The sequence below is a fragment of the Schistocerca piceifrons genome, chromosome 4, assembly GCF_021461385.2.
Source record: "Schistocerca piceifrons isolate TAMUIC-IGC-003096 chromosome 4, iqSchPice1.1, whole genome shotgun sequence".
In the NCBI taxonomy this organism is placed as follows: domain Eukaryota; kingdom Metazoa; phylum Arthropoda; class Insecta; order Orthoptera; family Acrididae; genus Schistocerca; species Schistocerca piceifrons.
In genome coordinates this window covers 386,337,304-386,350,947 of record NC_060141.1, presented here as the reverse complement: position 1 = coordinate 386,350,947, position 13,644 = coordinate 386,337,304, and the positions used below count along the sequence as shown (strand labels likewise).

The 13,644-nt window shown below is 39.2% G+C and overlaps 1 protein-coding gene across 1 annotated transcript in view; it reads left to right on the top strand.

The window, feature by feature from the left end:
- Positions 1 to 5,065: 5,065 nt before the first annotated feature.
- LOC124794872 (inositol monophosphatase 2-like) overlaps positions 5,066 to 13,644 on the top strand; it is a 45,264-nt gene continuing 36,685 nt past the window's right edge. Inside the window, exons 1-2 of the mRNA XM_047258552.1 lie at positions 5,066 to 5,269; positions 12,176 to 12,309. Coding sequence (XP_047114508.1) covers positions 5,204 to 5,269; positions 12,176 to 12,309 — 200 coding nt within the window. The 5' untranslated portion in view covers positions 5,066 to 5,203. The remainder of the gene's footprint in view (positions 5,270 to 12,175; positions 12,310 to 13,644) is intronic.

The window sequence follows — 13,644 nt, the reverse complement described above, 5'->3', positions numbered from 1 at the left end:
GCTGTGCTCTTCTTAAAGCTCCTCCTCTACACAGTAACATAACCTCTGCAGAAAGGGCTGCACTGTGAAATCTCCAAGAAGATCCGGATGTTGTGGTACTGAAGGCCGATAAAGACAATTTAAATGTACTGTTACCTCGCAGTTTGTATGTGGATAAGTTGTATGGTCTGCTAAGTGATTCTGCCTACAGAAAGATTGATAACTATCCTACAGGACATGTGCAATGGAAGACATCTACACTCCTGAATTCTTCCTCGTTGCCTCCAAAGACGATCAAGTGCTTAAGACCTCATGGCAGCATACCTCCAAGACTGTATGGCTTTCCAAAGGTACATAAAGACAGACTACCCTTACGGTCAATAGTCAGCGATATTGGGGCCCCCACTTACGATTCAGCCAAACATCTTGCATCCTTGCTGAGGCCATTTATGCTCAAATGTTCACATCACATACGAAACTCGACCGATTTTATCAACAGACTGGGGGCTCTCCGCCTAAGTACTTCTGATCTTTTAGTTAGTTTTGATGTGGTGTCTCTTTTTACAAAGGTACCCCTTGCAGACTCCTTGGCACTGATTGGCAATAAGTTTCAGGTGGGAATCACTGCTTTGTTTCGCCACGCTCTCTCCTCAACATATTTTATGTTCAACCAAGAATATTTTGAACAGATTGAAGGCGTCTCCATGGGTAGCCCCTTGTCTCCCTTGGTGGCCAACCTTTTTATTCATTCGGGAGGACGACGGTTCAATCCCACGTCCAGCCATCCTGATTTAGGTTTTCCGTGATTTCCCTAAATCGCTCCAGGCAAATGCTGGGATAGTTCCTTTGAAAGGGCACGGCCGACTTTCTTCCCTGATCCAATGACCTCGCTGTTTGGTCTCTTCCCCCAAACAACCCAGCCCAACCCAACCCAAGCCTTTTTATGGAGGATTTTGAGGAGAGAGCACTTGAATCGGCAGCTCTCAAACCAACTGTTTTTTGGAGGTACGTGGATGACACTTTCATAGTGTGGCCTCATGGAGAAGACAAATTAATGGAGTTTTTAGATCGCCTCAACTCCACCATGAGAACATTTGGTTTACCATGGCATTAAAGAAAAATGGTTGCCTCCCCTTCTTGGATGTGCTAGTTAGATGGAAGAGTGATGGTTCTCTGGGGCATTCAGTTTATCGAAGGCCTACACATACTGACTTGTATTTAAATTCGTCCAGCTGCCATCACCAATTGCAAACAATGAGTGTACTTAAAACACTTGTACACAGAGCTCATGTAGTGTCAGATGCAGATAGTTTGCCTGAAGAGCTTGCCCACCTGAAGAGGGTTTTCAAAGAGAATGGATATTCTACCCAGCAAATTAGCAAGGCACTTGCAATTAAGCCAAAGAAACAGGGAGTGGAGAAAGAAGAGAGCACGCCTACTAAATCTTTAGCTTTTCTTCCCTTTGTTGGCAACATTTCCTTCAAAATTGCAAGAATCCTCCCCAGTTTCGAAGTGAAAGTGATTTTCCATCCACCATCGAACATTTCCGACCTGCTGGGATCAGTGGAAGATGATCTGGTATTTCGGAAGTCGGGAATTTATAAAATACCTTGTCAGTGTGGCATGTCATATATAGGACAAACATTGCGAACAGTAGGAGAACGTTGCACTGAACATCAGCGCTGTACTCGCCTTTTGTAACCTAGCAAGTCTGCAATTGCTGAGCATTGAATTTCCACTGGACACTCAATGGAGTAGGACAAGACAACAATTTTGGCCACAGCAACATCCTTTTGGGACTCCGTCATAAAAAGAATCATTGGAGATTCGCATAACACACAATCTTATGAACCGTGACAATGGCTACCAGCTAGATAAAGCGTGGAACCCCGTCATCTCTAAGATCTGCTCCAGACGAAAGCGTCAGAGTACTCCGATGGCCGCGGCAATTGACGACGCCGAAGACAGCTGAGTTCTGCAGATCCACTAGCGAGGGCGCTGCTGGCGGGCGGTGCGGTTCGTCTGTCAATAATCAATATGATTTTGACGCATGCGCGGAATACTCGCTGCACGCTATACATTGCGGAACGGAGGGCGTCTTCGTCAGTCTTCGATGGCTCATCTGAGGATGGCTGGCAGTTGTCCAGTCGAAATATCATGGATGGAAGCTAACGACAACCGGCTGCAAGCCCGAAATCTTTTTGGATAACTCTTTCAACATTCAATTCGCCGGGATTTTAAATTTCGTAGGTGTAATTGTCTTTTGACGCTCTTAACTTCTCGTGTAAGATGGAAAAATACTTGTGTGAAGAGAGCAATTTCTCCACATAAGCGGCTGACAGTGACAATAAGATCCTTGGCGACAGGAAGGAGCTACAAAGACCTACAATCTTCTACTCAGTTTCGAAAAAGGCATGAAGGAAAATTATACTCAACACATGCGAAGCTATTTATACTGTGTTGGAGGAGGATTTCACAAATGCAAGTAAAGTACTGTACCGCAGTTCTGACAAGTTAGGTCTTAACGCTTGATCGTGTTTGGAGGCAACGAGGAAGAATTCAAGAGTGTAGATGTCTTCCATTGCACACGTCCTGTAGGATAGTTATCAATTTTTAGTTGTAGATGAGTTTGAAACACAGTGTATTCTTTGTAATTATATGTGTGACCAATGAGTGATAGTTTAGTTTGCTTCTAAGTCAGGATTTTTAAGTCCCTGCCTGAAGTACACCAGCGACCTCTTCAAAACCTTTGCACCAAAATATAAATCTCCATTGTGAACTCTGGACAGGAATTCATAGTCTGTTTGTAAAGTTTTACTTATAGTATTGTGGTAACGAAGTCTATCTTTTATTGCCGTTTCTATTTGCTGTAGAGTCGACTGCACGTATTTTCTGTATTAAAGAATTGTAAGCAGATGCCTTTTTTTTCAGCAGTGTTTTTCCTGCTCTTGAATTTCCACAAACATATGTAACTACTATATATTTCGATAAATTCAGCAATGAACTTTTTAAAGCACTGAAGTACATTTGTTATTTTAAAATTCATCACTCAAACACGGATGAGAAACATTAGAGTGAACAAACAGATAACTCAAACACATTTCACACGCCAGATTTGCGGCGATCTCCTGTCCACGCGCTCCTGCTTGTCTGCACAGGGGTGTTTTGAACCCACAGATTTGAGCAGTTTCGCTCAAAACTCCAACTTCCAGGTTTGCGCACATCTCACTGCCCAGATGTGATGTGAGCAGAAGCACGCTACTTGCACGGGTATGCCAAAGCCCGTTCACAGCAACGATCTGCTTGCGCAGATTTCTGCGTAAGCGTCTGTGAATACAATAAAATGTTGCAGATGTGTTGAGTCTAGAGAGCCTATCCAATATAGTGATCGCTCGCCATCTGTCTACGAAAGAAATTTCAGCGGCAAATGACTACTATCTCTTAACCTCGAAGTTTATTTCCGTTACTCAGAAATTCGTAAATGGGAAAGTCCTGTTATTCTCTGTGTTCACGGTTTGTGTTGCAAAGAAAAGCAAATAAAATGTAAGAAACAGGAAAACCGATCAAAATGATCTAGACAGCGGCTGCTTAAGCGAAGCCAGTTTTCTGATATAAATTTACTTCTCGAGTTGCAGGGCGAACACTACGACTGGCGCAATTATTTGCGGATGGATCTGGAAACATACAATTATCTTTCAACTTTCACAGCTTCTCGTGTAATAAGAAAAAATAATTGTTCGAGTAAAGCAATTTCCACATAAGCAGCTGACGGTGGTGTTAAGATTTCTGGCTATAGTAGTACAAAGATCTAGAATTTTCTACTGCCATTGCGAAACGAGCATTGAGTTCAAAATGATATCGTACCCAACCAATGCAAAGCTATTCATGTTGTCGTGAAAGAATATTTCATCAAGGCAAATGATGTACCTGTATTCAGTATCGTAATATATCAATCCTGAGAAATTACGGATTATATTTTTACAGTTTTATATGTATTTGAAACTCAATATATTTTTAGAAACTGTAGGTGTTCCCAATGAGCTGCAGTGTAGTTTGTTTCTGCGTCTGGATTTTCAGTTCTCTGTACGAAGTCTACCAGAAATCTGTTTATATTCATTTGCACCAGAATATAAAGCTCCTTTCTGAACTATAAAATATGAACTCGTACTCTGTGTGGAAAGTTTTAGTCCTGGTATTGTAGTAGCGAAGTATTTTTATTTGATACTGTAGTACATTTCACCTCCAGTTCACTGTTGTTGTGAACCACATGCTATGTTAGGAAATAAAAAAAAGTGTAAGATCACTATTTATCTGAAGGCACTGTTACAAGATATTCCATTACCACAATATTCTGACTGCACTCTTCTTAAGAATAAACGGGGTATACTTGTTTTTGCTAGACTGTCACATAAGATTACATCTTTACGTCATTTTGGATAAAGTACTCGAGCTGTTGACGGCTATCTCTGCCTCCCCATCAGGAACAAAAAGTCTTGAGTGTGCTTTTGGAAATGACAAGGCTTGAAAACTGAAAATTTTCTTTCATAATGAGAGCGATTTCTAAGTGCAAAGCAAGCAGATCTGAGAATTTTGATCGAGTTAACCTTATGCTAGTGCCACTTCAGTTTGATGAAATGATTCCTATCAGTAGCACCTACAAGAGGGACTGAGGATAGCTCTTAGTTACCTGCAGTGCCTGCAGCCATCTCCCTATACATTTCAATAAATTCAACAATGAAAACCACTAAAGCCCTGACATGCATCTACCATTTATAATTCACTGTGGGCACACAGACAAGAAACACGCGCCATATTTGCTGCTATCTCCTGTCCACACGCTACAATTTGTCGACCCATATGTGTTTGAGGCCCACAGATTTGAGTAAGTTTCTTCAAACCCCAACTGCAACCTCCACGTTTGTGCACGTCAAATTTCTGTGCAAACCTCTCGTCTACATGCCATTGTCTTTCTGCGCAATTATATCGTTGCGTATGGACGGGCCTTCACGCATACGAAAGTTAAAACAAGGTTTTGTAACCTCCTTGAATCTGTCATGTTCAGAGCAGTTCCATTGGTTCGGAGTGTGGGGGTCTTGACATTCGAAGAACGTTGACAAATGTACACTTCGTTATGTAAAATCAGCTGATGTTCTGCCCCGGCTGCTAGTCTGCTTACTGCTACCGTGTTGCTACTGTTACCAGATACTCAGATAATATACGAGTTATGGCGGATGGAAGTATGGATGAGTGCTATCAGGTGGTTCTTCAGCTTGCAAAGGATGCTGGCAAAGTGAGTTAGTCTTTTTTACCGTCCCCACGGGCTCTAGATTTATACACTGTCAGTACTTTTATGTGGAGATAATAGTAAAACCGTGAAATGTGAAAATGTGTTCCATCAGTTAAATGCCGGGGAACAAAAGTCGTTTAACGAGAATGCATTTGTTTTACGTACGTCGTTTTTATTAAGTTTTAAAAAACAAAAAAAGGAACTTAATGGTGCATAATAAAGTAGCAGGCTCTAACAAGTCAGGTGGCATCTCCCAACCTTCAGAACCAGATCAAGGAAACATATGATCCCGACCAATCTTGAGATGTATTGGCCCTGGTCAAAACAAAGAGCATAAATAACACACCCTAAAAGTGAATAAACAAGCTAGGCCCAGCATAAACACCGTACGTTGTTGCAGCAAAAATGAGCTCATTATGTTACACATAAAGGGCAAGCCTTAAAACACGTTATTGCATCTGTTTACCAAACACCAGCGTTTGATGAAGAAACAGCTGCAGAAAACTCCCTGCTTTAATTTTCAAGACTGCTAAATGTAAGCATCATAAAATTTTTATCAAAGGAGGTATTGACCTATATGCGAATAAAGACAAAAATGTGATTTGTATACTGCATATGTTAAGATCAATGAATTTTTACTGCTTAAGTGACTAAACCAGCTAGGATGGAAGCATACCTTCACAATGTAATTAGCAATCTGTTTAGAAGTTGAGTAGACTGTAACACCATCAAATTAAGAATAACTGACAATGATGACATTCGGCTCAAAGTTGGAAACCTGACTATTGATAATTCCAAGATGTTAACTGCATATGACTTCTCAGTGAAAAGAATATTGAAATAATAAGGAATGACTGAGACCAAAATAGTGGTCCAATATATTAACCAGTGGAAAGACATTACTGAATGTTTCTCCACATTAATTTCCTTTGTAATTCATGCACTAGACAGGATGTGTTCATTTGTTACTAAAAGATGCAACAGGCACAAAACGCAACATACAAAAATGTGGTACATAACAAAAACTCAGTAGAATCAGGATAGTTTTACTCCAACAGAAGGACAGAATTGATGACACTTGTGTGAAGAAATTCAACTAGGCTTTTTAAACTGAAGAAAAATTTACAAATCTGAAATCAGAGTAGCAAAAATCAAAGTAAATGAAGAGTACATCTAGAATTTTAAAAATAAGTGTAAAGCAGTTTGGATTATATTGAAAGTGAGATAAACACAGGAAAGAAACTCACAACAAATATTTTGTAAACTCTGAAAGTTCTCTTGTATCACAAAGTGATAATACATCTGATGCTGAGACCTTCCTTTTGCAGTCACAGAGTAAACCAAATGAAAGATTCGCTTGGAAAAGAATTATTGCTACAAACATTACTAATGCCATAAATATATCTAAAAACACAGATGATGTGACTTACCGAACGAAAGTGCTGGCAGGTCGATAGACACACAAACATACACATGAAATTCAAGCTTTCACAACAAACTGTTGCCTCATCAGGAAAGAGGGAAGGAGAGGGAAAGACGAAAGGATGTGGGTTTTAAGGGAGAGGGTAAGGAGTCATTCCAATCCCGGGAGCGGAAAGACTTACCTTAGGAGGAAAAAAGGGGTATACACTCGCACACACACACATATCCATCCGCACGTACACAGACACAAGCAGACATTTGCCTTTACAAATGTCTGCTTGTGTGTGTGTACGTGCGGATGGATGTGTGTGTGCGTGCGCGCGCGAGTGTATACCCCTTTTTTCCCCCTAAGGTAAGTCTTTCCGCTCCCGGGATTGCAATGACTCCTTACCCTCTCCCTTAAAACCCACATCCTTTCGTCTTTCCCTCTCCTTCCCTCTTTCCTGATGAGGCAACAGTTTGTTGCGAAAGCTTGAATTTCATGTGTATGTTTGTGTGTCTATCGACCTGCCAGCACTTTCGTTCGGTAAGTCACATCATCTGTGTTTTTAGATATATTTTTCCCACGTGGAATGTTTCCCTCTATTATATTCATATCATTAATGTCATAAATAAGTTGAACAGTCCCAGAACAGAGGACTACTATAGGTTCAGTAACTATGTTCTAAAATCTATAATTAAAGAAATCAGAAAGCCTCTTCTCTATCTTATAAACAAAATTCTTGATGATAGCACTGTTCATGAATGCCTTAAAATTACAGCTACTCTTCCAATTTACAAAAAAAGGGTGACAGAGCCTTACCAGGTGACTATAGACTAATATCAATTGTTCCTATAATATTTAAGATCAGAGAGAGCTGCATACATACATATACCTACTAGTATTTTGAGAATAACAATTTACTGAATGAAAGACAGTTTGGATTCAGGTCAGACCAATAAACCATAAAAGCTATTGAGAGTCTGTAAATTGCAATTCATAATGTTTATGAAAGGAAACTAATCACCCGTGTCTCACATATAGACTTTGGTACAGCTTTCGATTCTGTATCACATGAGATTATTGCAAAAAAGACAGTTTACTATGGTTTTGTAGGTAAACCACTAAATTTAGTTAAATACTACTGAAGCAACAGACAGCAATTAGTGCATGTAAACAAGGAGAGGTCAAAACTAATAAAATTTAGTGGAGGAATCCCACAAGGCTCTTTCTCTGGGCCATTCCTTTTTATTGTTTATGTTAATGACTCCTCAAACTATATAACAAGCACTGTCCAAACAGGTCTTGAAGGCCCAACGGTAATGACCGGTCGGCATATCTTCCTCAGTCCTTAGCCGTCACCGCATTCGGATACAATGGGGCATGTAGTCAGCGCACTGTTGAGCCTCAAAATAGACTACCCTCTTGGGGCAAGTATATAAAATATCTGACTGGTAAATGTGCACATGTGATTTTGCTACCATACAAACTAAAATACTCTAGCCACAAAAAGTTACTGGTTCTCTGTTACCATACATTCTTTCTGTCACAGATGCTGTATGGTGTGATATTATGGGAAAATTAACTGTACAAAGTGCATTTTCGGATGGCAGAAAAAAAGCAGTCAGATGGATTCAAGGATTGGGCCCTAGAGAATCCTATAAGAAACATTCTATGTGAACTCAGTATAATGACACTCCAAAGTCTTCATATTTATGATTGCTTAATATATGTCAAATTAAATATACAGAAATTTACTCCAAGAATGAATGTACATATGCACAGTACCAGAAACAACTCCATTCTAGACATACTATATTCAAGGCTCTCATTGGTACAAATAGCCACAAACACCTAAGTCTGAAGATGTATAATAAACTGCCGCAGTCAGTAAAAATCCCCAATGTAACTAAATTTAAGGCAGTGTTAGAAGTTTAGTTCAAAATATGGTGTATTATTAGTGGCAAAAATACCTTCAAAGTAACCTCATCTATAATGAGGGTGAAAACACTCATTACTAGTAAATAATAATAAAATATAAGTGATCATAATCTATTGAGTGGGAGTAGTTGTCGTTCAGAAAGTCTTTTAATTCATTTTTTAACACTGATTGGCTTTCTGTCAGACTTTTAAAGCTATTTGGTGGGTGTCCAAAGATTTTTGTGGCAGCATAATTCGTCCCTTTCTGTATTAAAGTCAACTTTAACACAGAATAGTGAAGATCATCCTTTCTTATAGTGTTGTAGCTATGTTCTTTGCTGCTTTTTTTTTCTTCCTTTTTAACTGGGGTGGGTTCTTAATAACAAATTTGATACATAAATACATGTATTGCGAAGGTTCTGTGAACACCCCATTTCCTTAAATAAGTATCTGCAAGGTGATCTTGGGTGGGCCCCTTCGAATATTCTCATTACATGTTTTTGTGCAGTGAATACTTTATCTCATAGTGATGAATTACCCAAAAGTATGATGCCATATGAAAGCATCGAATGAAAATAAGCATAGTAGGCTAATTTATTGATATGTTTATCACCCAAATTTGCAATACCCCTAACTGCAATTAATATGCATATAATATATCATGGAAGAGAGGATGTATTTTTATGTGAAATTGTGTAGATATGTAATGAAATATACTAGAATGTAAATTATGTAATCAAATCATCAATTTGTGTATATGTTAAAAACTATATGCATTTAACTGAAAGTATGTGCACGTGTATAACTTGAATTGATGAAGGCAATTGCATGGTAAACATACTGAAAGAGTAATAAATAAACATCTAAACATTTTATCTGGAAACAGTCAGTCTCACAGTCATTTGTTAGCTTTATGCCAATTTCCAGCTATGGGTAAGGTCCTGATAGTAGTTTATCATTAGTGCCTCGTTTCCCGACTGTGAATCCCAGGTATATAATTGTATCTGGCTGTGATACAGTATTGGATTCTGGATGATTGGGATGAGAGGGAGATGAAGAACTGTCTCTACTACACATTCCATCCTCCTGTAAAGTACACTAAGTGATCAAAAGTATATGGACACCCCCCAAAAAAACGTTCTTCATATTAGGTGCGTTGTGCGGCCACCTTTTGCCAGGTACTCCATATCAGCAACCTCAGTAGTGATTAGATATTGTGAGAGACCAGAATGGGGCACTCCACGAAACTCACGGACTTAAAAAGGGGTCAGGTGATTGAGCCTCACTTGTGTCATATGGCTGCATGCGAGATTTCCACACTCCTAAACATCCCTATGTCCACTGGTTCCAATGTGATAGTGAAGTGGAAACATGAAGAGACATGTACAGCACAAAAACGTACAGGCCGATCTCATCTGTTGACTGACAGAGACCGCCGACAGTTGAAGAGGGTTGTAATGTGTAATATGCAGAAGTCTATCCAGACCATCACACAGGGTGTGGAGATGGCAAATGCCTGGTGAACATCATCTGCCAGCGTATGTAGTGCCAACAGTAAAATTCGGGGCCGGTGGTTGTGTTTTTCATGGAGAGGGGATGCACCCCTTGTTTTTCGTGGCAGTATCACAGCACAGGCCTACATTGATGTTTTGAGCACCTTCTTGCTTCCCACTGTTGAAGAGCAATTCAGGGATGGTGACTGCATCTTTCAACATGATCGAGCACCTGTTCATAATGCACGGCCTGTGGTGGAGTGGTTACACGACAATAACATCCCTGTAATTTGGACTGGCCTGCACAGAGTCCTGTCCTGAATCCTATAGAACACTTTCGGGATGTTTTGGAACACTGACTTCAGGCCATGCCTCACCGACCGACAGCAGTACCTCTCCTCAGTGCAGCACTCTGTGAAGAATGGGCTGCAATTCCCCATGAAACCTCCCAGCACCTGTTTGAACATATGCCTGTGAGAGTGGAAGCTGTTATCAAGGCAAAGGATGGGCCAACACCATATTGAAATCCAACATTACCAATGGAGTGCACCATGAACTTGTAAGTCATCTTCAGGCAGGTGTCCAGATACTTTTGCTTAGCAGTAAGCCTGCCTAAACTACTATTTACACATTACATAAATAAAATATACACACATGTAAAATATTTTCAAAGCAGGATAGGGTTAGGTGTGGGGCCATCGTTAAGTGGATATGTTAGTCATCACTAACTTGAGCCACATTCCTTGACATTATGTGGAGAGAATTGGCATTACACCTAATACAGTTGTGCATAATCTGGTCATTATGAATTTCTGTTATCCTTCCTGATCCTCTTGGCAATATCCTGGAGATACTGTCTACGGAACTCCATGGTTGATTACTGTGGGATGTAATTGCCCTGTCATACTTGCAGCTTTTTTCTGATCCTGCCACAACTCTCTTTTAATTTTTTCCTTGCACAGATGTTGGTTGTCCCTAGTTGTTTGGTGTCCACAGTATAGTCATTTTCCCATTTCTCAAGTTTACATTTGTGGTGGTTGTGTACCTCGCATAACAGGTAAAAGCATTTATGAATGTACAGTTTGATTTAGATTAAATAGTTTGAAAGGTAAGTGAGTGTGTAAGGAAGCTGGTCATTTTCAGTTGCTTGAGTATGAATTGGGGCTTAAACTCGCATACACAAGACTGGCTGCTTGTGGCCACATAGGTACATGATCAGTCGCAAAACACTGTAACCACATGAAACTTCCTGGCAGATTAAAACTGTGTGCCCGACCGAGACTCGAACTCGGGACCTTTGCCTTTCGCGGGCAAGTGCTCTACCAAGAGAGCACTTGCCCGCGAAAGGCAAAGGTCCCGAGTTCGAGTCTCGGTCGGGCACACAGTTTTAATCTGCCAGGAAGTTTCATATCAGCGCACACTCCGCTGCAGAGTGAAAATCTCATTCTGGACTGTAACCACATGTTGAAAACGTTGTCCAAGGGAATATCTGTACCGATTCATTGTGCATGTTAAAAGCTTTATTTGTCTCAGGAAATCTTTGAATGCTGTCTCTATTGATCTTGTTTTCATTATACTTCTTTCCCTACCGGAGGGAAGTCTTTTAATATATTCACCAATGCTCATAGTTTCAGCTGTTCTTTTCTGAATATACCAGTTTGTCCCTTTAACAAAAATCATACTTTAACAAAATAAACATTTTTGAGTTAATGTTCGTCTAACAGATACAGGGAAGAATGCCCATTTTTCATCAGTTATTCAAAGGGCCTTGTCTTGTTATTACTGATATACAAAAGCGTAAATGTCATTTAAGTATCTGAAAATTGTTTTGTATATTTCATATGTATGGTTTGTCTGGCATTAAGCTTCTGTTTCTAGTTTCTTTAGAAACAATTTGAGATACCAATAAAGTGTTATTTGTTCATAAAATTTTGTGTACATGAATAGTGTATTGGGTCACAGCTGTCATTTTGTTTTTCCTTAGAGATGTCAAAAACACCATCATGTCTCCTGTGACATCCTACCATATATTTGCTTTTTTGAGAGTTTAGATTCAAAAATCACAAGTTACTGGTTGTTTGCATTTTATTGCAGTTAGTGAGAGATCGTATATGGAAGAAAAAGGATATTGAATTTAAATCGTGTGAAGTTGACCTTGTAACAGAGACTGACAAAGAAGTTGAGAAGCTCTTGATCTCTGGACTATCATCACATTTTCCGTCACATAAGTGAGTATGTGCTATATCAAATACCTTCATAAAAATCAAAAGAAAGACCTCAAATTTTCCATTAAACGTTTAGTGTCATACTTTGTGTATATATATATATATATATATATATATATAAAAAAACAAAGATGAGGTGACTTACCGAACAAAAGCGCTGGCAGGTCGATAGACACACAAACAAACACAAACATACACACAAAATTCAAGCTTTCGCAACAAACTGTTGCCTCATCAGGAAAGAGGGAAGGAGAGGGGAAGACGAAAGGAAGTGGGTTTTAAGGGAGAGGGTAAGGAGTCATTCCAATCTCGGGAGCGGAAAGACTTACCTTAGGGGGAAAAAAGGACAGGTATACACTCGCACACACGCACATATCCATCCACACATACAGACACAAGCAGACATATTTATATATATATATATATATATATATATATATTTTATGTTAATAGATCTCCTTGCAACAGGTGGTTCATTTGCTGCATGAGGTCTGAGTAACTTACCCATCCTTCCTAACTCTTCTCAAAGTGCACCCCTTTCCTATCTGATTAAGGAACTAACAATCCCAAAAGCTAGGACAGTACTTTCTACTTTTGTGTGTTTCTGTCAGGAGTGTTTAAGACATTACTTCTTGATGACAGGTTTTCCAGTAATTAGTTTCCTCAAGTGAATGTTCCTTTTGATATGTTAATTGTTACAGCTAAACCCATGCCTAATTCATAACAGTAGAATATATGTGGCCAGTTCTTCAATGTAGATTTTAAGCATCCATAGTTTTAAATATTGATTTTGTAGGTGATTATGCGGTATGATGGTTAGTTTATGAGCTCTTGCAGCATTGAACAGGTTTTTTAATTGCCATTTAATTCTCTGTCATTGAGTCATTGTTCATTGTTATTACCTGGGCCCATGTTATGCTGTCAAAGATCTTTGACAAACTTTTTATAAAAAGATAGGACTAGGTGTTAACTTAAAAAAAATGTATTATAAAAGCACTCCAGTGCACATTTCAAATATTTTATGAAATGTCTTATTTTATAAAAGATTTTTGACAGTTACCTTACAGTGTGCATTTATCAGCTTTGCTCCAAGATGCAACACAAAAACGATTTGCAAATGGTGGCATATAATCTTAAAATCGTTTGTGGTTTGAAAACGTAACTATAAAATACAAAATCATACAAATTCCTCATGATAAATATTAAAGCTAATGGAATGACCACGGGAAATTTGGGGTGTTGTGTGGGAACAGACTGAAATCTAACACAACAGCCACAAAATCACATGAATAATGAAATATACAAAATTTAACAATGGCAGAAACATGATATAGCGAA